This window comes from Haliotis rufescens, unplaced genomic scaffold (genome assembly GCF_023055435.1).
Source record: "Haliotis rufescens isolate VD_foot unplaced genomic scaffold, xgHalRufe1.0.p SCAF_9, whole genome shotgun sequence".
In the NCBI taxonomy this organism is placed as follows: domain Eukaryota; kingdom Metazoa; phylum Mollusca; class Gastropoda; order Lepetellida; family Haliotidae; genus Haliotis; species Haliotis rufescens.
In genome coordinates, this window is record NW_025964383.1 from 20,414,996 (window position 1) to 20,441,063 (window position 26,068).

General features: G+C 44.3%; 1 protein-coding gene across 1 annotated transcript in view; it reads right to left on the reverse strand.

The window, feature by feature from the left end:
• Nucleotides 1–871: 871 nt before the first annotated feature.
• Nucleotides 872–26,068, reverse strand: part of LOC124144748 — a 36,645-nt gene continuing 11,448 nt past the window's right edge. The window contains exons 2-20 of the mRNA XM_048391513.1: nucleotides 25,121–25,401; nucleotides 23,204–23,422; nucleotides 22,053–22,238; nucleotides 21,318–21,536; nucleotides 19,547–19,756; nucleotides 15,886–18,435; nucleotides 14,697–14,902; nucleotides 13,866–13,951; nucleotides 12,132–12,333; nucleotides 11,871–11,988; nucleotides 10,368–10,790; nucleotides 8,827–9,032; nucleotides 8,132–8,217; nucleotides 7,588–7,789; nucleotides 5,345–5,462; nucleotides 4,457–4,680; nucleotides 3,884–3,975; nucleotides 2,197–2,377; nucleotides 872–1,289 (exon numbers count right to left, since the gene is read on the reverse strand). Coding sequence (XP_048247470.1) covers nucleotides 1,167–1,289; nucleotides 2,197–2,377; nucleotides 3,884–3,975; nucleotides 4,457–4,680; nucleotides 5,345–5,462; nucleotides 7,588–7,789; nucleotides 8,132–8,217; nucleotides 8,827–9,032; nucleotides 10,368–10,790; nucleotides 11,871–11,988; nucleotides 12,132–12,333; nucleotides 13,866–13,951; nucleotides 14,697–14,902; nucleotides 15,886–18,435; nucleotides 19,547–19,756; nucleotides 21,318–21,536; nucleotides 22,053–22,238; nucleotides 23,204–23,422; nucleotides 25,121–25,400 — 5,931 coding nt within the window. The 5' untranslated portion in view covers nucleotide 25,401 and the 3' untranslated portion in view covers nucleotides 872–1,166. The remainder of the gene's footprint in view (nucleotides 1,290–2,196; nucleotides 2,378–3,883; nucleotides 3,976–4,456; nucleotides 4,681–5,344; nucleotides 5,463–7,587; nucleotides 7,790–8,131; nucleotides 8,218–8,826; nucleotides 9,033–10,367; nucleotides 10,791–11,870; nucleotides 11,989–12,131; nucleotides 12,334–13,865; nucleotides 13,952–14,696; nucleotides 14,903–15,885; nucleotides 18,436–19,546; nucleotides 19,757–21,317; nucleotides 21,537–22,052; nucleotides 22,239–23,203; nucleotides 23,423–25,120; nucleotides 25,402–26,068) is intronic.

The window sequence follows — 26,068 nt, forward strand, 5'->3', positions numbered from 1 at the left end:
AAGCTGTTGTAAAGAGCACTCTATTCCATTTTTCAAAGAGCCTCATACGACTCTTGGTCACAAGTTGTTGGATCAAGGTTACAACTTTCAAGGTTACAACGTTCAAGGCCTCAGTAAAGCTTTCAAAATGTTTTATGGTAGATATGTGGAGGACACTGCCAAATTTGACGCATCGGTGACAAAAATGATGTTCAATCCAATTCCCTATTTTGACTTGTACCATATGTTCCCATGTTTTTTCAGAACAATTTACTTGCCTTTGCATGTGTTTGTGATACCAGTGTGCCAGGATACGTTCACCCTTTCGCGAACACTTGGATTCATGACTATTTAATAGTAATTCATAAACACATACTCATGATATAGTCGGGGACGTACAATCGACTCTGCTTTATGCATATATTTCTATTGGCTATGGAAAGTTTTTTGTCGCTTTATTTGCATGAAAAATAACTTCCCCTCAAGTTTCCTACTCATAACATGTTGATGTTGATTGGGTATTGCCGCTTCAACGTAACCGTTATTCTGGACGGCGGTTAGCCGAGTGGACACAGCGTTGGCTAATCACGTTGGAACCATAAGTTTGATTCCAAACATGGTTGGTTGGTTGGTTTGTTGTTAAACCAGCACTCAGCAATATTCCAGCTTTATGACGGCGGTCTGTAAATAATCAAGTCTGGACCAGATAATACAGTGATTGACATCATGAGCATCATCCACGCAATTGGAACACGATGACATGCATCAACCAAGTCAGCGAGCCTGACCACCCGATTACGTTAGTCGCCTTTTACGGCAAGCATGGATTGCTGGAGACCTATTCTACCCCGGATTATCACGGGTCTCCGCACATGGGTACAATGTGTGAGGTAAATTTCTCGTGTCCTACGCCATGATATAGCAGGAGTATTTCTCAAAGCGGCATAAAAACATACTCACTCGAAATGTTACGATTGACGAGTAGCAACATTCGGTCTACAGAAAACAAAATTTATTATATACATGTCGTGCAGTAATGATTCATTACAAGATAACAAATACATCTCTGGAGTAAGGTGGTGGTGCTGTACAAAATAAATTCAATGTACACAAAACGTTGTTTGTTTATACAAAAAAAATATATAAATATATAAAATAATTTAATCCCTGTACAAACTTCTGCGGGTCTAGGATTCCACGGTGAACTGTATTTGTGTGACGTCAAGATTTGGTAGGATGATGATCTCGTGGGCGCGTGCGACGGGGGTCCGGTGGTTGTAGCGGTAGAGCTCGTCGTAGCCGGAGTAGATCTGAAGTGAGTGAGGAGTTGTGTGTAACGCCGCTTTAAACAAAATTACAGTAATAGCACAACGTGTCAGCTTGATGTGAGAGGAGTGAGTGAGTGAGTTTGGTTTTACGCCGCTTTTAGCAATATTCCAGCAATATCACGGCGGGGGACACCAGAAATGGGCTTCACACATTGTACCCATGTCGGGATTCGAACCCGGGTCTTCGGCGTAACGAGCGAACGCTTTAACTACTAGGCTACCCGACCGCCCCTTGATGTGAGAGGAAAGCCCGAAGTGATGCAGGTCTTAGACGTTACCACTGAGCACGCGTTCCGAGCTAATAATTTTTTGTGCAAGGATCATTATATGCACAGGTTCCTGGTCCCCTGAGGGACGCAAATCTGCAAAGCGTATTACAGTGTCTTAGACGACTTGGCCACTCGTACCCTCTACTTAGAACTGATCGAAGACAAAATTCCTTAATGCCGTGTTTTACAATACATTAGTTTTGTCACATTGTGAGGTAGTTAATCTAACCATAGTTAACTAAAATAATAATGTCTATGAAATCTTATTTACACAACCCAATCCAATTTTCTCCTCTAAATTACATTTTCCTCTTGCCAATTTCATTTGGAACAGAGCTGGCCAGACTGGCTTTTCTAAATTTTAACTGGTGTTGGTTTCATGCAATGCAATCCACAGTCGCTGAAGTGACGCATTAACTTGAAGAAGACAATAGCCACTTTGTATAAACTATTTAACTTGAACAGTTTTCGTTTTCATTATAAAATGCAGTTACCTCGGGAGGAACCTATGACGAGAAATATCATTTATCCTGAAAGGTAACTATTATCCCCCCCCCCCCCCCCCCCCAACTCCAAACCAAGAAACGTATGATGACAAAAACTAAATGTTCTGTACTTACAACAAATTCATACTCCGTCATCATGATGGCGAAGTCTACAGGGGTCCCCACAGCGATGGGTTGGACAGCTACCGTCTCTTCTTTCCCCGGGGTGGGGATCATCGAGTTCATCTTGAGCTCCGTCTTGTAGACGTCTATACCTAGCGTGACCTCGCTACCATCTCGGAGCTGCAGACTGAAGCTAAACATAGAGTTTTGGTTTACTGCATGGGTGTGCAGGCATGTGTCCCAATGGGGTGGGGGGAGGGGTTAACTAGAGTCTGATTTTTGGTAATTCCCGATCGATTGCAGTGTCAACAATACCGTCTGTATTACGTTACCAAGGACGACTGTTTCATCAACAATGTCATCTGTATTCCGTCACCAATGCCGTCAGTATTACATCATTAATGACGACTGTGTTAAGTCAACAATGATGCCTGCATTACGTCAACAATGACGACTGTGTTCCGTCAACAGTGACATCTGTATTACGTCGGCAGTGATGCCTGTATTACATCAACAATGATGACTGTGGTAACGTCAACAATGACATCTGTATTCCGTCACCAATGCCGTCTATATTACATCATGAATGACGACTGTGTTACGTCAACAATGATGCCTGTATTACATCAACAATGACGACTGTGGTTACGTCAACAATGACATCTGTATTACGTCACCTATGCCGTCTGTATTACATCATCAATGACGACTGTGTTACGTCAACAATGATGTTTGTATTACGTCAACAATGGCGTCTGTATTACGTCAATAACGGCGACAGCATGACGTCAACAATGACGACTGTGTTACGTCAACAGTGACATCTGTATAACTTCACAAATGTCGCCTCTATTACGTCAACAATGATGTTTGTATTACGTCAACAATGGCGTCTGTATTACGTCAATAACGGCAACAATATAACGTCCATAATACCGACTGTATTACGTCAACAATGACGCTTAAGTTACGTCAACAGTGCCGATTGTGTAATGTCTACAATGGCAACTGTAATACGCCCTCTGTATTATATCATAAATGACGACAGTGTTACGTCAATAATGATGCCTGTATTTCGTCAACAATGGCGTCTGTATTACGTCAACAATGGCGTCAGTGTGACGTCAGAAATGATGACCGTATTACGTTAACAATGACGACGAGGTTACACCTACAATGATGTCGGTATTACATCAACAGTGATGTCTGTATTACTTCTAAATGTCGTCTACATTACGTCAACAATGGTGCCTTTAATGGCGACAGTATGGCGTCAACAACAAGGACGGCTATGTTACGTCAACAATGGCGATTGTGGAACGTCAATCTTGGCAACTGTTAGACATCAACAACGACATCTGTAGTACGTCAACAATGACGTATGTATAGCGTTAAAATTAACGTCTGCATTACAACAATGATGCAGGGTGAAATTATTGTTCACTCGCTTGTATGGAACCATATCAAATTAAATTTAGTTTTGCAACTGAGGGACTGAACATGATTGTGTTGTCGGCAATATTCCCGTTATAACACGTCGGCCTATAAATAATCGAGTTTAAAAAATTTGGACCAGAAAAACCAGAGGTCGATATTGTGAGCAACGATCCATGCATTCGGGGCGCGATGACACGTTTATCAACCAGCACTGGTTGCTGGGGACTTATCCTAACCCGATATCATCGCGGGGAGCACTTACTAGGGTCCGGTGGTAGGGTCCAGAAGGGGTTTTCCGGTCACTCTGACCTGCAGACCTGCCTGATACCGACAGGGGAACTGCTGGACAAAACCCTACAAAAACAAATTAAAGCTACAATTATGACTGTAGCTACTATACATACTAACGCTTCTATAGCTACTATGGCAGTAGCCCAGTGACACAGTGATCCATCATTGACCAAAGGATTACACAACAATATCACTGCGCTAACACAATCGCTAACTCAACTTTTTATAAAATACGGATAAGGTATCATTTATTTCCGTAAACTGTGAAAAGTGTTTAAAATCTAAGAATGAGAATTGAAGAAGAGAATCTAAGAACGTTGTATTGATCTTAAAAAATAATTCTCGATATCAGTGATTAGTTATTTCTATATTTGAATAATTTATCCTATAGCGTGACAGATGATAAAAAAAACACATGCAGGTCGTATAAAGAATAAATTACTTAGTCTCAGAAATAAAATACCAAAATATAAGAAATAAAGTACCCCAAATATAATAAAAATTAAGAAAAACATCTGGCGACTACCGACTGATGTAATTATACCATATTAGGCACGGGACCGATGTTGTTCCAGGTGCCGAGAGTGCAGAAACCGTCCAGGCCTTCCCATTTGCCGGTGTTGTCGCAGATGATGGTGTGTCCCACCCCACAGAAGAAGAAGTCGTTGTTACAGGTGTGCTTCACCTCCGTCCCCACGCTTGTATCGACAGTATAGATGTTGCCGTTAGCGAGGGGGGTCGGGGGCTGGCAGTTGACGGCCGCCACCTCTGTGTGGGGAGAACACATATATAACGGTATTCGTTACAGGTACAGTGGCGATAATAAGCCGAATATATTTTATCCGAATATTAATTATCATACATTAAGAATCAAACTAAGTCTTGTATTATGCGAGACTTTGGCTAAATCCTCGAAGGTCCCCAACGAAAATGTATGGGTTTTGGTTGATACACGTTAAAAAAAGTGTGTGAGTGAGTATGGTTTTACGCCGCTTTTAGGAATTTAAGAGCAATATCACTCTGGGGACACCAGATAATTTGCTTCACACGTGGGTAATCGAACCCGGGTCTGAGGCGTGAGGCGAACACTTTATCCACTTATCTTCCTCTTGTGATGTATTGTTAGACTTTGTTTGTTTGTTTGTTTGTTGCCTAAAGCCGCACTCAGCAATATTCCAGCTATATGACGGCGGTTTGTAAATAATCGAGTCTGGACCAGACAATCAAGTGATTGATGTCATGAGCATCGATCCACGCAATTAGAATACAATGACATCAACCAAGTCAGCGAGCCTGACCCCCCGATCCCGTTAGTCGCCTCTTACGACAAGCATAGTCACCTTTTACGGCTGGACTAAATACCTCGGAGTGATTCCGAGAGAGGTCTCGATTAAGCAGGTTGTGTGTTTAAATGTGTACAGTGGGCAATCACCTGAGGGATACACCTGTATCTTGCGTATCATGATGTCGTCGTTGATGTAGGCGCTGTTGATGGCGGCGAACGGGGATCGGTGGACAAAATTGTGGATAGCAGTTCCATCGACTGCAACCTGTTGGAAATATATCCACATGTATCTCGTATTTCTGTTGTGGGTAGGTGAGTTGGGTATTTCAGTTAAATAACGGCGTGTCAGCTTAATGTCCCAAGCCCGAAGTGGGGCGGATCTCAGACCTTTAACCACGGAGCACATGTATAGTGTTCATAAACCAATTGCAAGGATAATCATTAGGGCGAATGTGGTCTTCTATCCCACGGTCATATATGAACACGTTCCTGGCACGCCTAAGGGACACAACTCTGCGGATATAATTACGGTGTCTTATAGGACTAAGCCACATGTGCCCCTGTGTGAACCTGGAGAAAACGCCACAGGGTTAACACCTAGTGTAACAGTATTGCAGTTACCGTATTTCCCCTACGAAGCACTCCAACAAGCTTCCAACCCGGCGGATAATGGGGGCCGGGCGGAAGTATTGAGAGACCCGGCGCTTAATATATCAACTACGGTGATGCATAAGCTGCAGTGACAAATGAGCTTGATGTGGGGATGAAGCCGTTGATGCCTACCACTCTGAGCCCATGAATACGGGTATGATGCTGACAGACCAATAACGAAGGAATTCGAACCCATGATTAGCGGATTGTGTCACAGCTAGGGGACGCAACTCTTAAAAGGATTCCGGAGCTTATGTCTATATTTGTGACCTATGAGAAAAGGGACCCTGGCGGTGTCAGGAAACAATTGTGCTGTGACGTCATAAAGACGTTTGACGTCAACTTCCTTTAGTGAAGATCGCCATTTGTGTGGACTGTACAATAATATCTTATTTGTGTCTTGTTAGTTCGTTAATGTAATACAAACATTATTTCAAAACTGTTCAGCAGACATATTTAATTCATTAGATATTATGTAAAAACTGTAATTACAGTAAACTACGTTTATAACGAACACGCTTACAACGAACTGACGGATATAACGAACCTAGTTTTTTGTCCCGACTATTTGCTGTCGTTATGCTGTATATATGCTTATAACGAACCACGGTTATAACGAACTAAAATTAGTGGTCCCTTGGAGTTCGTTATAACCGTAGTTTACTGTATTACATAAACTGTTATAAGTCGAAATATGAGTCCAAATGTTTGATGCCATGTTTCTCTGGAATAAATATGAATTAAAGCTTGTGAATTTTTGTATTTTTGTGTGCCGAAGATAGTAGTTGTAAAATATAATGAAAAGTTAAAATGTGATTGTTCACGCATAAGGTCCCTTATCTCCTGATAGGTCACATATAATATTTAATTTTACTTTAGAATTCAGCAAATATGAAACATCAACAATATGCAATAACCATCATTACCGATTCTGTGTTGAAAACAGATTCCATTGGGCGATAACGGCAAACTAGTGGTGAAAAGTACATAAATATGAATGGATCTTGATTATAAGTGTCCTGCCCTACCGGTGGCACCTTCCACTCACACGATTAGCATAATGAGTGAGTGAGATTTGTTTTACGCCGCATTTAGCAATAATCCTGCAGTATCACGGCGGGGGACACCAGAAATGGGCTTCACACATTGTACCCATGTGGGGGATCGAACCCGGGTCTTCGTGACGAGCGATCGCTTTAACCCCTCGGTTACCCCACCGCCCGTACAATTTGCATAAAAAATAAGTGTTCGCTTTACAACACAGTTGGCATGGCGACAGTTTTAATGTCTGGGTCCAAATATTTATTTTGTATTGGAGCATAATTGATAAATGCTGCTGAGCTTATGATGAAACTCGGGGACTTCATCCCACCACCCGCAGCAACAATAAATACCTGACGAGGGTAACGTTCAGATAACGCCTTTGACTTAATCTTTGGCTAGTGTTTGATTTTAAGGCCGCTTTGAACAGCATAACAGTTACATCACGGAATATCCTTGTGGTGTGGGAGGAGAGCTAGAAGTACGGTATTTGAACATTCACTACCTTGGTGAAACTCACGAGCATAGGTATGGTGCTGACAAACCTAGGCACACAATCTGGTCGCGTCTGGGATACGAACCCACTATCATAGGTTTCAGCTACACCTAAGGGACACAACTCTGCTCAGCGAATTGCGGTGCTCAATTCAACTGAACCTCTCGTGCCCCGAGTCGAACTTAAATGAGATTTAACATACTTTGAAGTAGTTCTGTTCCACTGTGATGGTGAGATGGAATTCCCGCATCAGTTGGAAGGGGAAGAGAATGCTCTCATCCTGAGTCCCCCAGATTTGGTCCAGGTTAGCGTTATAGATAACCGTGTTGGTCAATCCCCCCAGGTTGAACCCGACTGTCACGATCAACAACGTGTCTGCACCACTCCGCAGACTGATGCTGAACCTGTGGAAAAACAGTTGGACCTGGATAATGCGGATCTTGTTAAAACGGAATTCGTTAAAGCGACCCATTTTAGTGCGGATCTCGTTCCTGACCAGCCGATCCCGTTCGTCGCCTCTCACGACAAGCATGGGTTGCTGAAGACCTATTCTACCCCGGATCTTCACGGGGTGTATGTATAACACGATAAAAGTGCACGGTGAGCGGAATATCTGCTCTCACGCCACAAGCACAACGATGAGCGGAGAAGCGACAGCTTAAGTTTCCAGCTCAGACACTCAAAGATTGTGCACATTGACATAGACTTACTACCTACAGTACAGGTGCATATTGATAAGTACTTACTTAGTTCGTCGCAGTGGCCGGCCATACACAGAGAAGACGGAGCCCAGTCCAAACGAGCAGGGGAACGGCATAGACGCGGGCATAGGCTGTGGAGATATTCAGATATATAAGTAATATAGACTGGTTTAGTAGATGCAAACGTCTTTGGGGATTCCGCAGCATTGGTTTCAAAACACATAAGAGCGGGTGGCCAGGCTCGGTAACCCTGATCACGTGGATTGTTGCTCATTCTTAACTGATTTGTCCGTCTAAACAGAATATTTATCAGCCTTTCATGATATAGCTGTGTGTGTTTGTGGCTGCTTGTACTAGTCCGGACTACTGCAGGTTCGATAGTGCTAGCCCTACGGAATGCCATGCCGAAGTTTAACATGAGTGAGTGAGTTGGGTTTAACGCCGCTTTTAACGGTATTCCAGTTATATCGAGGCGTATATATATATATATAATATATATGTCTGAAAGCAATCCAATCAGGACCCGACAATCCAGTGATTGACGTCATGAGCATCGATCCACGCAACTGGGATATGATGACATGCATCAACCAAGTCAGCGAGCCTGACCACCCGATCCCGTTAGTCGCCTCTTACGGCAAGCATGGGCTGCTGAAGAACACGTTTAACCTGGATCTTCACGAGGGTCGTGCATATCTAAACCTTTTACAGTTGCGGTGGTGATTACCTTCATGACCTACCCGTCTATGCCACGTGGCCAGCAGACACTCCCCCTTCAGCCCCTCCCACGTGCCTGCCTCGGTGCACGTGCTGATGTGACTCTCCCCACAGAAAGTAAACATGAGGTGACAGGTGTACACTGCCTCCCCCACCAGGCCGTTCTCCCGCACGTACAGGTTGGTGTCGGTCATAGGCGGCGGGAGCCCGCACTTGTGAATAGGTGTTGCTGAAATAGACATAACGCTGTAGGTAAACACTGGAGATAGGTGTTGCTGAAATAGATATAACGCTGTAGGTAAACACTGGAGATAGGTGATGCTGAAATAGACATAACGCTGTAGGTAAACACAGGTGATAGGTGTTGCTGAAATAGAAATAACGCTGTAGGTAAACACTGGAGATAGGTGTTGCTGAAATAGACATAAGGCTACAGGTAAACACTGGAAATAGGTGTTGCTGAAATAGACATAACGCTGTAGGTAAACACTGGAGATAGGTGTTGCTGAAATAGATATAACGCTGTAGGTAAACACTGGAGATAGGTGATGCTGAAATAGACATAACGCTGTAGGTAAACACAGGTGATAGGTGTTGCTGAAATAGAAATAACGCTGTAGGTAAACACTGGAGATAGGTGATGCTGAAATAGACATAACGCTGTAGGTAAACACTGGAGATAGGTGTTGCTGAAATAGACATAACGCTGTAGGTAAACACTGGAGATAGGTGTTGCTGAAATAGACATAACGCTGTAGGTAAACATTGAAGATAGATGTTGCTGAAATAGACATAACGCTGTAGGTAAACACAGGTGATAGGTGTTGCTGAAATAGACATAACGCTGAAGGTAAACACTGGGGATAGGTGTTGCTGAAATAGACATAACGCTGTAGGCAAACAATGGAGATAGGTGATGCTGAAATAGACATAACGCTGTAGGTAAACACAGGTGATAGGTGTTGCTGAAATAGACATAACGCTGTAGGTAAACACTGGAGATAGGTGATGCTGAAATAGACATAACGCTGTAGGTAAACACTGGAGATAGGTGTTGCTGAAATAGAAATAACGCTGTAGGTAAACATTGAAGATAGATGTTGCTGAAATAGACATAACGCTGTAGGTAAACACAGGTGATAGGTGTTGCTGAAATAGACATAACGCTGTAGGTAAACACTGGAGATAGGTGTTGCTGAAATAGAAATAACGCTGTAGGTAAACACTGGAGATAGGTGTTGCTGAAATAGATATAACACTGTAGGTAAACACTGGAGATAGGTGTTGCTGAAATAGACATAACGCTGTAGGTAAACACAGGAGATAGGTGTTGCTTAAATAGACATAACGCTGTTAATAAACACTGGAGAGAGAGAGACACACACAGAGAGAGAGAGAGAGAGAGAGAGAGGGGGGGGGGGGGGGGTAAGAGAGAGGAGAAGAGAAAGAGTGAGAGACAGCTTTTACTATAGTTCCAGCAATATGAAGGCGGTCAGAACACAGCTTTTCACCGTGACAACCAAACAATTGTCTGTTGCTGAATCAAGACGCTGGCATCACTTACTGAATATCCATTCTGCTGCCGAGGAGTCGGTTTGGCCCGTCAGGAAGTAGTTTATCGGGTACTCGGAGTCCGACGTCTCCAGGAAGGCGTTGACTCCAGGAACATACCCAGCACCTATCTTGATGTTCCCGCCGCCCCAGCTCGCCCAGAATGGGGTGAACTTTGTACACTCGAGAGGCTGGTGCCACGTGACTGTCATGTTGGCACACGCTTGACATTTGCGGATGGTGGACATGGTGTTGCCATCCTCCCCCAGGTACACGAGGTAAGACTGGCTCGTGACCGAGTCCGCCGTCGCCAACTTGAAGTGGATGTTCCCACAGGACTTGACTTTGAAGGTGATGAAGCTCGCGTCCTTTACCTCGATACTCTGGTGGGGCACCACGCCCAGGCTTAGCTCGGGCATGTAGGATTGCAAGGAATCTGGAACAGTGTTCATGTTGAGGATTGAGTGAGTGAGTGAGTGAGTTTGATTTTACGCCGCTTTTAGCAATATTCCAGCAATATCACGGCGGGGGACACCAGAAATGGGCTTCACACATTGTACCCATGTCGGGAATCGAACTCGGGTCTTCGGCGTGACGAGCGAACGCTTTAACCACTAGGCTACCCGACCGCCCCTGTTGAGGATTGAAGATGATGATGATAAATGATGATGATGATGATGATGATGATGATGATGATAATGATGATGATGGTCGGTGTCATAATATGAACATCAAAATTCATGACGATAACGATAAATATAATAACATAATGTGCATCTCTACATCATATATACAGCTTTAGAGGTTGCAGGATTAGAAAACATATTCCGCTAACAATGTAACATAACAATATGAATATTTCATTTTTTATTACAACGTGTTTGAATCGTTATCTATCGTGTAGTTGTCCGATTTTCGGTCACGAACGTTGATACCACTTAATTTCGTTGATCCGACATACTTGTTAATCCGACATAATCATATGCAACCAACCATGTCGGATTAACGGGACTTGACTGTATACAGGTCAGTCAGTATATCTAGTATATCTAACATACCTACAATCCTTTCAGTGTGTGGTACACACTATGCGCAAAGACTTAGTAAAATTTACTCAAAGCCAAAACTTCTACTTTCATATTGGATATTCTTTCGAAATGAAAAACAGTTGCGGTGTAACAATCTGTCACAGAATGATAGAAGACTATGATGATTAACATGTAACTCTATGAAGAATTGGGTTAGAATTAATCTTCAGCAACCCATGCTTGTGGCCAGATCCGACTAACGGGATCGAGTGGACAGGCTCACTGACCTGGTTGATGCATGCCATTATATCTCAATCATCCATGCTCATGATGTTAATCGCTGGATTGTCTGGTCCAGACACGGTTATGCACAGACCGCGTCATATTGCTATATGGAATATTGCTGAGTGCGGCGTTAAAGAACAAACAAACAAAACAAAAGTAACTTGTATATGGGTCACTTGGTCAGTGACAATGTGGTCACCTACTGGACGGTTTTATGGTCACTTTCCTGATGGTGATTTCGTCAGCGATGACCAGCGCATCCACAGTCGGAACCGGAAGCACGTGCTCGAAGTGAAATGCTGGCTTGTCCTCGATCTCAATCTGAAGTGGGTCGTTAAAATTTAATGTCGATATTATAAATTGAACGCACGTGCACGATCGGTATAGGTAGAGAGGACAGGTGGTGATTGGTCTCAAATATTTGATTTGTATTTGACATATTTATTCTCACATTCAAAACGTACCTTGTATGCTCGTTGTGTGACCGATATGACGATCTTGAACTCCTTCCCGACCTCGAAGGGGAAGTACGCCCAGGCAATGGAGCTCTTGCCAACACCTCCCTCTTCAGCACCGAATGTCACCTTGGTGCGCGTGGTGCCGCACTGGAAGCAGATGGTGATGAGGAGAGCCTTGTCGGTGCCGCTGATCAGGTCGATCATGGATCTGTCAGATAAACAGCGGAACAGTTGTAGGAATAATTCAGGGTAGATCACAGATCTTTCAGATACACTGTCGACCAGTTATAGGAATAATTCAGAATAGACCGTGGATCTGTCGTATACACTGTCGACCAGTTTTAGGAATAATTCAGAACAGACCGTGCATCTGTCAGATACACTGTCGATCTGTCATAGGATTAATTCTAAATAGGCCGTGGATCTGTCAGATAAATTGTCGACCAGTTAAAGGAATAATTCAGAACAGACCGTGGATCTTTCAGATAAACTGTCGACCATTTATAGGAATAATTCAGAATAGACCGTGGATCTGTAAGATAAATTGTCGACTAGTTATAGGAATAATTCAGAATAGACCGTGGATCTGTAAGATAAATTGTCGACCAGTTATAGGAATAATTCAGAACAGACCGTGGATCTGTCAGATAAACTGTCGACCATTTATAGGAATAATTCAGAATAGACCGTGGATCTGTAAGATAAATTGTCGACTAGTTATAGGAATAATTCAGAATAGACCGTGGATCTGTAAGATAAATTGTCGACCAGTTATAGGAATAATTCAGAACAGACCGTGGATCTGTCAGATAAACTGTCGACCATTTATAGGAATAATTCAGAATAGACCGTGGATCTGTAAGATAAATTGTCGACTAGTTATAGGAATAATTCAGAATAGACCGTGGATCTGTCAGATAAATTGTCGACCAGTTATAGGAATAATTCAGAATAGACCGTCGATCTGTCAGATACACTTTCAACCAGTCATAGGAATAATTCAGAATAGACCGTGTATCTGTCCGATAAACTGTCGACCAGTTATATGTAAAATTCAGAATAGAACGTGGATCTGTCCGATAAACTGTCGACCAGTTATAGGAATAATTCAGGGTAGACCGTGGATCTGTCTGATAAATTATCGACTAGTTGTAGGAATAATTCTGGGTAGACCGTGAATCTGTCATATATACTGTCGACCAGTTATCATGGGAACATTCCGAAGCTGATCATGGGTCTGTCAGGGACACCGTTGTGACAAGCATCGTGGGACAGCGCTGAGTGCTTCAACTTGTGAAGAAGTCACACCTGTTACAAGCGGGCAGTTCCCGTGACTTTATAGAGTTCATTCAGTTCACGGGTTGTCGTAAAAGAGCACGTGCACATGTACAGCAAACCCACCTAGTTGTTACAACATGCAGGTGTGCACCACGTCACGTGACACCGGCGTCAATGTGACAATGACAAAGGGACGTTCCAGACCACCCATGCTGTACATAGATCATATTACCTTTTTTGAAAGTTATTGTCTCTAGTTCCATTTAATCAACACGCTATCTCGAATTTATAGCAACTCCTTTGTCATGAATAGGCGCCGGTTATTTCTGATTCGAAAGTGCCTTACATTAGACTCAATGGGTGATCGGCATTTTTTTAAGGCAGTTGTTTATGCAAAGATGACCATCAAAGCATTTTGACGAATATAGCAGTGTTGACGCATGCGCTGAACATAATACTTACTTCCGGAATCGAGTCGGGGTCCCATGTACCGTGATTACTGTGCCCTCGGCGAATGGGCACAAGAAGTTCTGGCGGAACATCACTCTCTGGAAGGGAATTGATTAAAGGAAATAATAATAATAACTATAATAATAATAATAATAATAGTGAGTGAGTGAATTTGGGTTTACGACGCTTTTAGCAATATTCCAGCAATATCACGGCGGGGGACACCAGAAATGGGCTTCACACATTGTACCCATGTCGGGATTCGAACCCGGGTCTTCGGCGTGACGAGCGAACGATTTAACCACTAGGCTACTCGACCGCCAATAGTAATAATAATAATAATAATAATAATAATTGTCCCAATATTGTATTCAACATTTTAGTTCATATCAAGTTTTGTGTTTGTTGTTTAACGCCGCATTCATTATATATTCAAGCTATATGACGGCGGTCTATAAAGAAGCGACTCTGGACCAGACAATCCACTGGTTGATATTGTGAGCATCGATCCACGCCGTCGGGGTACGATGACACACTAGCAAACCAAGTCACGGAGCCTGGCCAGCCGATCCATTTGGTCGCCTGTCACGACCAGCATTGGTTGCAGGGGACCTCTTCTAACCCGGTAGTGGGCCAGCAAACATTTAACGCCAAAGTCAGAAATATTCGTCTCTATCCCGGCGGTCAGTACTAATCGAATCTGGACCAGACAATCCAGTGACTGGAAACATGAGCAGCGATCCACGTCATCGGCGCCATGTCAGCGAGGCTGACCATCCGACCCTTTCAGCTGGCTGCATATAGCAGCTGGTGCCAACTAAATTACTCTGTCAAAGGCCGTACCGGGTAGTTCCACACTGACTGTACGCATGCGCCATCAATCTGCTCCCACGTGCCGTTGCCTGGACACGTGCTAACTGCACGTGACCCACAAAATGAGAATCCTGCGTCACACGTGTATATAGCCTCGGACCCAAAATGTTTGTGCTGAAGTTCGGTGCTTGCTCGGGCAAGGGTTGGAGGGTTTTTGCACTCAAGAGCAGCAAGAGCTGAAAGGATAAAGAAAAGAGCATGACATTGTTCTCATCAGTAATACGCCGTCGTTAATGTTTATTTGTTTGTTTATTGTTTAAAGTCGCACTCAGCAATATTCCAGCTGTATGACGGCGGTCTGTAAATAATCGTGTTTGGACCAGACAATCCAGTGATTGACCTCATGAGCATCGATCTACGTAAGTGGGATATGGAATAACCAAATCAGCGAGCTTGACCACCCGATCCAGTTAGCTGCCTCTTACGACAAGTATGTACAGGTAGGCCAATGAAGCAGATAGTCTATATGATCAAGATTATCCACTCTTCAGGCAGAGCGTTTGTTTGATTCACGTTTTATGATGTATATCAGTCGTTGTTCAGAGACAATGGTGAAATTACAAGGTCTCGAAGATACTCACTCTCTCACTCAAGATTCACTCACTCATGTCCTCATTCAACCGACCCTTCCTCTTTCACTCACTTTCACCTCATTCACTCGCTGTCTCACCCACTCGCCCGTTAACTCTCTCAATCATTCACTCACCCCTCACCCACTCACTCCATCCTTTGTAGACTTCTTCATTTACTCATTCTCTCCTTTAATCAACCCTTCGGGGGCACGGGTGGCCCAGTCGTCTAAGGCGCCGCGATTCGCTGTGCAGAGTTGCGTTCCTTGGGCACGCCAGACACCTATGAATGTGGGTTCGAATCCCGGTTCTCCCCGATTATGTTTCTAGGTTTGTCAGCACCATACCCGTGCTCGTGGGTTTCACCGAAGCGGTTAACGTCTGAGACCTGCATCACTTCAGGCTTTCCTCCCACATTAAGCTGACACGCCGTGATATAACTGAAATACTGTTAAAACGGCGTTAAACCCTACTCACTCACTCGCTCACTTAATCAACCCTTCACTCACTCCACACCGTGTTTCTGCACTCATTCCTTCATTTCTGCCCTCATGATTTTATATAACTTCTTCACACATTTCTTCACTCACCATTGATCTGTTTCTGTTCTGCCATAAAGTCTTCCAGAACGAGGATCTTGTCCAGGGCTCCGTCCACCTCGTCGGTGCAGTTGCAGTAGTACTGTATCACGGGTTCGGGCGCCGCTGCAGTGGTACACGGGGTGGGCTGGGTCGTCGTTGGTGTCGTTGTGGGCTGTGTTGTCGTAGCCACTGTTGTAGTAGTGGATTGTGTTGATGTCGTCGGAGTCGTTACAGATGTGGATTCTTTAGTTGTAGTAGTTGTTGTCTGGGTAGATGTTGTTGGTGGTGGTGTCGTTGTTGATGTCGTCGTTGTTGTTGTTGTTGTTGTTGTTGTAGTCGGTGTAGTTGTTGTAGTTGCTGTTGTTGTTGTAGTTGCTGTAGTTGTTGTGGTTGGAGTCGTTGGTGTTGTAATGGTTGTCGTTGTCTCTACTGGTGTAGTTGCAGTTGTTGTCGTGGTTATTGTCGGTGATGTCGTAGGAGCGTTTGTTGAAGTAGAAAGTGTTGTTGAAGTACTGGCATCAGAAGCAGTTGTTGACCCACTTGTATCAGTACCGCCAGTCAATGTACCACTTGTATCAGTACCGCCAGTCGGTGTTCCACTTGTATCAGTACCGCCAGTCGATGTACCACTTGTATCAGTACCGCTAGTCGGTGTTCCAGTACCGCCAGTCGATGTTCCACTTGTATCAGTACCGCCAGTCGATGTTCCAGTACCGCCAGTCGGTGTACCACTTGTATCAGTACCGCCAGTCGGTGTTCCACTTGTATCAGTACCGCCAGTCGGTGTTCCAGTACCGCCAGTCGGTGTTCCACTTGTATCAGTACCGCCAGTCGGTGTACCACTTGTATCAGTACCGCCAGTCGGTGTTCCACTTGTATCAGTACCGCCAGTCGGTGTTCCACTTGTATCAGTACCGCCAGTCGGTGTTCCACTTGTATCAGTACCGCCAGTCGGTGTACCACTTGTATCAGTACCGCCATTCGATGTTCCAGTACCGCCAGTCGGTGTTCCACTTGTATCAGTACCGCCAGTCGGTGTTCCACTTGTATCAGTACCGCCAGTCGGTGTTCCACTTGTATCAGTACCGCCAGTCGATGTACCAGTACCGCCAGTCGGTGTTCCACTTGTATCAGTACCGCCAGTCGGTGTTCCACTTGTATCAGTACCGCCAGTCGGTGTTCCACTTGTATCAGTACCGCCAGTCGATGTTCCAGTACCGCCAGTCGGTGTTCCACTTGTATCAGTACCGCCAGTCGGTGTACCACTTGTATCAGTACCACCAGTCGATGTTTCAGTACCGCCAGTCGGTGTACCACTTGTATCAGTACCGCCAGTCGGTGTTCCACTTGTATCAGTACCACCAGTCGGTGTTCCAGTACCGCCAGTCGGTGTTCCACTTGTATCAGTACCACCAGTCGGTGTTCCACTTGTATCAGTACCACCAGTCGTTGTTCCAGTACCGCCAGTCGGTGTTCCACTTGTATCAGTACCGCCAGTCGGTGTTCCAGTACCGCCAGTCGATGTTCCAGTACCGCCAGTCGGTGAACCACTTGTATCAGTACCGCCAGTCGGTGTTCCACTTGTACCAATACCGCCTGTCGGTGTTCCAGTACCGCCAGTCGGTGTTCCAGTACCGCCAGTCGGTGTTCCACTTGTATCAGTACCGCCAGTCGGTGTTCCAGTACCGCCAGTCGGTGTACCACTTGTATCAGTACCGCCAGTCGGTGTTCCACTTGTACCAATACCGCCAGTCGGTGTTCCAGTACCGCCAGTCGGTGTTCCACTTGTATCAGTACCGCCAGTCGGTGTTCCACTTGTATCAGTACCGCCAGTCGGTGTTCCACTTGTGTCAGTACCGCCAGTCGGTGTACCACTTGTATCAGTACCGCCAGTCGTTGTTCCACTTGTATCAGTACCGCCAGTCGGTGTTCCAGTATCGCCAGTCGGTGTTCCACTTGTATCAGTACCGCCAGTCGGTGTACCACTTGTATCAGTACCGCCAGTCGGTGTTCCAGTACCGCCAGTCGGTGTTCCACTTGTATCAGTACCGCCAGTCGGTGTTCCAGTATCGCCAGTCGGTGTTCCACTTGTATCAGTACCGCCAGTCGGTGTACCACTTGTATCAGTACCGCCAGTCGGTGTTCCAGTACCGCCAGTCGGTGTTCCACTTGTATCAGTACCGCCAGTCGGTGTTCCAGTACCGCCAGTCGGTGTTCCACTTGTACCAATACCGCCTGTCGGTGTTCCAGTACCGCCAGTCGGTGTTCCAGTACCGCCAGTCGGTGTTCCACTTGTATCAGTACCGCTAGTCGGTGTTCCAGTACCGCCAGTCGGTGTTCCACTTGTACCAATACCGCCAGTCGGTGTTCCACTATCAACTCTAGTGCCAGTGCTGGACGTGTGGTCGTTCAGATAGGAGAAGGTCCCATCTTTTTGCGCCACGAGGGTCCCAACTGGCCCTTTGTCAGCCACACCCTGGTGGGATGAGGGAGCGTCCCAGTGGTTGTAGAGGGGCGAGGGGTCACTGATATATGTCGGATTGTATTCAGATGTTTTACCTTCAGAAATATATACACATAATTAATAATTACCTACTCAAATGGTTCTGTGTCGTGGTTGATAATAAGTATTACTCAATTCATAAATGAGCAAATGTTTTCGAAATTGTTATAAAAGTAAATGTCATTTGAACCACAATTCTTTGGAGTTGGAGTTTGGAGATAAATTTAAAATGTGCTAAGCAGGATGATTTGAGAAGTTTTCATGAATAGTTCACGTATATTCACGAGAAGAGGCGGTCGGGTAGCCTAGTGGTTAAAGCGTCCGCTCGTCATGCCGAAGACCCGGGTTCGAATCCCGACATGGGTACAATGTGTGAAGCCCATTTCTGGTGTCCCCCGCCGTGATATTGCTGGAATATTGCTAAAAGCGGCGTAAAACCATACTCACTCACTCACTTTGCATTTTAGAGGACAAGAATCACCCAAATATTGTTAGAATCTTATAAAATTATTCTCGCTCATTTATAAAGACACCGAGAACTGGAAAAAAATCGGTTTTTCTTAATGGGAAATGGTTCACACATCAACGTTTATGTTTTGGTGCTCTCTCTATATGGCCAGTGACCTTCATAAGAATAGAGACTTCACCGACAACAGAAACTGAGTAGCAAAGGACACTACACCTCTCACTTAGTGTTATCAGATGTTTGATTTTTAGTTGAAAATGTCTTACGTCACCAATGCCCAAAAATATTAAGGGTACTGCTTCCAATTGGTTCTATCTTTTTACTTTTAAAAATTAAAAAAAACTAACAATCGCATAATATACAACTGCCGATTGGTATCTAAAACATGCTAATTTGAAAATCAATAAATTTGCATTTTTCTGCACAAATTTACATTTCAAACATTGTAGGGGGCATTTGGTTGCAAATTCATTTCTTACTCCATTTGTCATTGAACCAATTTAAATTTATTTGTCCACAAAATTGCTGTCACAGGTTACTTTTTTCACAAACTGTTGCAGGATCGAGTGATGGTTAAGTGGACATGATCAAATTTAACAAAAGTTCTTTAAATTTTCAATTACATAAAAAAAGATTTGGCCCCTCAGTTTATGTAGTATAATGATAGTAGATTAATGTTGAGTCGTGGGGATGTTTGTCACCTGCTCTGTCGACGCAGTCGTTGTAGGAGAAGGTGTATCCGGCAGGACAGTGTCTGATGGAGATGGTGCGGCCCTCCCGACATTCCAGGTAGTCTCCTAGCTCCGCTGTAGCCGTGTAGTCCTGGAAACCATCAGCTTGATGCTTACAGTCCGCGTCACAGGGGATGCAGCTGTCCCCATTCGACAGGCAGTGGCCCACCTTGTACTCGCCTAGCACGGGGAACATGTGGATTAGTGGGTTGTCGACAATTGTCACCTTGTACTCGCCTAGCACGGGGAACATGTGGATTAGTGGGTTGTCGACAATTGTCACCTTGTACTCGCCTAGCACGGGGAACATGTGGATTAGTGGGTTGTCAACAATTGTCACCTTGTACTCGCCTAGCACGGGGAACATGTGGATTAGTGGGTTGTCGACAATTGTCACCATGTACTCGCCTAGCACGGGGAACATGTGGATTAGTGGGTTGTCAACAATTGTCACCTTGTACTCGCCTAGCACGGGGAACATGTGGATTAGTGGGTTGTCGACAATTGTCACCTTGTACTCGCCTATCACGGGGAACATGTGGATTAGTGGGTTGTCAACAATTGTCACATTGTACTTGCCTAACATGGAAATCTGGGGATCAGTGGCTTGTCAACAATTGTCACCTTGTACTCGCCTAAGAGGGAAATATGTGGATTAGTAGGTTGCCAACAATTGTCACTTTGTACTCGCCTAACAGGGAAACATGTGGATTAGTAGGTTGTCAACAATTGTCACCTTGTACTTGCCTAACACGAGGAAATATATGGATTAGTAGGTTGCCAACAATTGTCACCTTGTACTCGCCTAACACAAGGAAATATATGGATTAGTAGGTTGTCCACAATTTTCGCCTTGTACTTGCCTAACAGGGAATCATGTGGATTAGTAGGTTGTCAACAAGTGTCACCTTGTACTCGCCTAACATAGAAACATGGGGATTAGTTGTTTGTCAACAATTGTCACATTGTACTTGCCTAACATGGAAATCTGGGGATTAGTGGGTTGTCAACAAGTGTCACCTTGTACTCGCCTAACATAGAAACATGGGGATTAGTTGTTTGTCAACAATTGTCACATTGTACTTGCCTAACATAGAAATCTGGGGATTAGTGGGTTGTCAACAAGTGTCACCTTGTACTCGCCTAACAGGGAAACATGTGAATTAGAAGGTTGTCAACAAATCACTCTTTCCTAGCCTGGCACAGGACAACATGTGGATGGTGTGGTAATCGAGTCTGGTTATTCTCTGGCATTGACTTTTCATGTTTCCAAAACATACTGGATAAAAAGGATTTTTTGTTAGGTTTTCCCTCCCAAAGCAAATGTTCACTGGACATTATTGACGTGTTGCTAAGACAATAAACAATTGATCGGTTCGTCTTATAATATATTATTGTCTTTAAGCAGTTACCTAACGATATGCGATTTATAACCGATTCCCTTATATAGTCATGAATTATTGCCAAACATGCACCACCGACTACGAGACAGAAAACGTCGTGCTTCGGGGCTGGATTTGAATTGTGTAAATGTTGTTAGATACCGCGTCACTCGTCTCACACACACACACACACACACACACACACACACACACACACACACACACACACACACACACACACACACACACACACACACGCAATAATCTTGGACGCAACGTCAAACACCATTTCTCCTCACCTCACCTCTTGTACCGTGTAGAATACAGATGCCTGTTTACTATCGCTACCATGTACTTACATGGGGACTTGGGCTCCCAGCGGTGACCGCAGTCGACCTGGCTGTACGGTTTACAGGTGCCCGTTATTGCATCGTACAGCTGCTTGTAGGGGCATTCCGACTCGTACATGTCAAACTGAATGTAGTGCACCCTTTTCCTACAGTCGTAGTATTTAGCGCAGTTTGCAGCATCGGTGAATGTGGCTGTAGGATTCTGTGTGCAGTAGGTCGCAATACTTGCTGAAACAGCAAAAACAGTTTGTTGATTCGTAAATGTGGCCATGAGACCAACAGTGCATCCTGGTCAAATTGTAAATGTTACAATGAGCGCACCTTCATAAATGCTGTACAAAACATTATGTTTTTTTCACAAACGAACTGTTATCTTGCGAAATATAAGATACAATAATAGAGGTAGCTTAAATAGGAGATTACCATCATCGGAAGAGGTTCAAATGACAAAGTACTGGGGTAAATATTTTCTTATACATATTTTCTTATTTTCGAACATAAACTATTGGACAGCGTAATGTGTAGAAATCAATATAGCAACAATACAAAACTCGCAATAAAAAGTTCATTAAAAGGACAATACCATAGTTTATCTGTCATGGCTGGTTCTGCAACCAACCTTTCAATTGCGGGTTTTATTTAAATTGCTATATATAGCACAGATAGAACGTATTTTACAAAGGAAAATAAAGCCGGTTTTTTTTAATGTTTGTAATGAAATAATGAAAAAAACGCACAACCAACCTTTGTACACGCTGGAACATTTCATGGTCAGTGGGTCGAAGACCTGTGATCCTCCGGGACATTTAAACGGTGAATAAGTCTTATTTAAATGGCAGTAAATATAGTTCTTGGAAAATGGTTGATCTGGAACCGCCATGACGCCGTCGGGGCGTCCCTCGCATGGTCCGCATTCCTTTGCATAGTCGCCTGCAAGTGATCCATAACTAGAGTGAGTGAGTGAGTGAGTAACAGTTACAGTAAACTACGGTTATAACCAACTCAAAGGGAGCGCTAATTTAAGTTCGGTATAACCGCAGTTCGTTATATGCATATATACGGCACATATACAGCAAATGGCCGGGACCAAAATATAAGTTCGTGATATATGTCAGTTCGATATAAGCGTGTTGGTTATAAACGTAGTTTACTGTACTAGTATATCACGGCGTGTCAGCTTCATGTTGCGGGGGGGGGGGGGGGGGGGGGGGGGGGGGGGGATGATGCAGACATTTACCACTTTGATGAACATGAACACGGGTATGACGGACGCAGACACACCTGGACATATAATCAGTGCGATTCGGGAGTCAAACCCACGATCACAGGATTCTGGCACGCCTAAGGGACGCAACTCTTCACAGCGGATAGGTTTACCGTGTCCCCTTCCCTGCTTTCAACTCATCAGACAGTGTTACAACGGGTAGTTAATAACATTTAAGTTACTGTATATTTTCAGTCAACCAAAAGAGCAGTGACCCATGCTTTTCACAAGAGATGACGTAAGAGGCGACTAACGGGATCGGGTGGTTAGAGTATGTTCACTGGTGCTACATCCTCTACGAAACTCTCACGCTTCTCATTTCTTTGGGCCCGTGAAGATCCAGGGTAGAATAGGTCTTCAGCAATCCACGTTTGCCGTAAAAGGCGACTATGATTGTCGTAAGAGGCGAAAAGGGTGGTCAGGCTCGCTGACTTGGATGATGCATGTCATCGTATCCCAATTGCGTGACCGATGCTCATAATATCAATCACTGGATTGTCTGGTCCAGACTCAATTATTTACAGACCGCCGTCATATAGCTGGAATAAACGGCGTTAAACAACAAACAAACAAACAAGCAAACTTGATATAAAGGAGACACGGTGAGTCGGGTAAGTCTGTGGATACGTACATTTGCTTCTAGGTCTGGGGTTCTTGCCGCAGTAAACTTGGTCCGGGGGCTTACATCTCTCCTCCCGCACGTCATACAGCTGGGGATATGGACATTCATTCTCGTATCGCCTCAGACCGTAGGGCGGGTCGCCTTCACTACAGTCGAAGAACTTGGCACAGCTCTCTGGGTGTGGGAAGGTCACTGACGAGTATTTGGGGCACGCTTTACTTGCTACGTCTGAAATAAAACAAATGTTTAAGACTTAGTCTATTTCAGTGTTTTCATCGGTTAGCTTAATATGGCAGGATGTGATACAATCTACCAAGTTTAACCTAGGATCGACCGCCTCTGTGGTCTAGTGGTAGAGCGTCCGCCCGGAGAGCGGAAGGTCCGGGGTTCGATACCCGGCCGCGTCATACCAAAAGACATTTAAAGATGGTACTTGTTGTTACCCTGTCTAGCGCTAGGCATATTGGGGCTAAAACAAGGACTGCTCTGTTCGGAGTCAGTATACTGTGTCTAAGTGGGGTATTCGTGTTAAACTGCGGCATGGTATCTCAGTGTGCTAGCATCAGTCCGGACTAGTACAAGCAGCCACACACACACGTGCACGCACGTCGCTATATAAGTGCAATAATCTTTGACGCGACGTTAAACCCAATTTCACCTCATCTCATCTAAACCTAGGATCGTAATCAATGCAAATCAATAGATCACGTAACGCAAGCGAATGTCGGGCCGCGTGTACCAATGGGTCACGGATGAACCATAATATTCCGACGCAAAAGAGTTCGTTGTCAAAACCTGCAAGAAGATCTGCACTCATTAAATCCTATTTGACACTTCAGGACGTCTTAGATAATGTGTATTTATTAAAAGGATAATACAAATTCAGAATTATACAAATAAAAGCGACAAAAGCATTTCCATAATCATAAGAAATCTCTGCTATGTCCATTGTACGATTCCGTGTTCAGCAAACTATGGTTATAACGAACTCAAAGAGACTGCTAATTTTAGTTCGTTTTAACCGTAGTTCGTTATATGCATATATACAGCACATATACAGCAAATGGCCGGGTCCAAAAAATAAGTTCGGGATATCTGTCAGTTCGTTATAAGCGCGTTCGTTATAAACGTAGTTTACTTTATATCATAAGCATGTGTTTATGGGTGAACCTATTCTGCCCCAACGGCACAGTCACAAACACATGCAAAGGCAAATCAATTGTTCACTTGGAATCAGGAACATATGGTACAATGAAAATGGGGAACTGCACGAAGCAATGAATGAGTTTGGATTTATAAGATAATATGTCTTTGACCTATTTGAACTATGAGTTCCCCGTAAATCCGGGGAAAATTCGCAGTAACATCGTTCAAAAAAATAAATTAATGGGACAAATTAACTGTACACCAAGGTTAAATGGTGGCTAAAAATGAAGAAACAAGAAATCGTTCGATGGTGATCCATTTGATACAGGTATCATAGTTGTATTGCGAGGTTTTGATGGTGTTAGTAATTTTTTAGTCAAATTCAATTTTCAGGTGTATACTTTCTTTTGCCCGGCAGTGTACTTTTCCGGATCACGTGTAGCCAGGTTTCCAGATTAGCGAGGTTGGTTGGTTGGTTGGTTTGTTGTTTAACGCCGCACTCAACAATATTCCAGCTATATGACGGCGGTGTGTAAATAATCGAGTCTGGACCAGACAATCCAGTGATTAATATCATGAGCATCGATCCACGCAAATGGGATCGATGACATGCATCAACCAAGTCAGCGAACCTGACCACCCGATCCCGTTAGTCGCCTTTTACGACAAGCATAGTCGCCTTTTACGGCAAGCATGGGTTGCTGAAGATCTATTCTACCCCGGGTCTTCACGGGTCTGTTAGCGGGGTATCACTGTACCGATAAGAAAGGCAATATTCACCTAGGGGGTTCCCACATTCCGATGCGTCCATCGTACACGTCTTCTCGGTCTGGCTCCAGTATAAGTGGTCCGCACACTCCATCCAATGCGCGAACCAGCGAACACCGTCTGTGGAGCACTGTACGTACCCCGTGCAGTCCCATGGCAAGACAGTGTACTTGTTGTATTCGTTACAGAGAAAGTCTAGCTGGGACTGTCTGCCCTTTTGTAAACTGTGTGTTGGCTGCAGTGTCGCTGTTATGATACTGATCAATACACAGGTCGATCGTAGCGTGTGCATTCTGAAAAAAATAATCAGCGTTTATATTATTGTTTGTTTCTATGTTGTTTTATGCCGTTATTTTCAAGCTTCGGTCTTCCAATGACCCTAGTCTGGAAATAATCGAAACTGGACAAACCAGTGACTGATATCATGAGCATCGTCCCGCGCTGTCGGGGTACGATGACACACTATCAGCGAGTTTATGAAGCCTTAACTCACATCCATGTATTAATAGCCTTAGGTTGCTGGTTTCTAAAAGGGATCCTCACAAGGGCGTTTGGGTGAGTGAGTGAGTGAGTGGGTAGGGTTTAACGCCGCTTTTAACATTATTCCAGTTATATCGTGACGTGTCAGCTTAATGTGGGAGGAAAGCCCGAAGTAATGCAGGTCTCAGACGTTTACCACTTCGGTGAAACCCACGAGCACGGGTATGGTGCTGACAAACCTAGAAACATTATTGGGTGGAACCGGGATTCGAACCCAAAATCATAGGTTTCTGGCGTGCCCAGAGGAGGCAACTCTGCACAGCGAATCGCGGCGCCTTAGACGACTGGGCCACCCGTGCCCCCTAAGGGCGTTTCAAATAAATACAGCCATTTTAGCCAAATGATATCAGTCAACTTTAAATGTGCCTTTTTTTAGTATACGGCTACATATGGCCCCCATTATCCTATAGCGAAAGAATG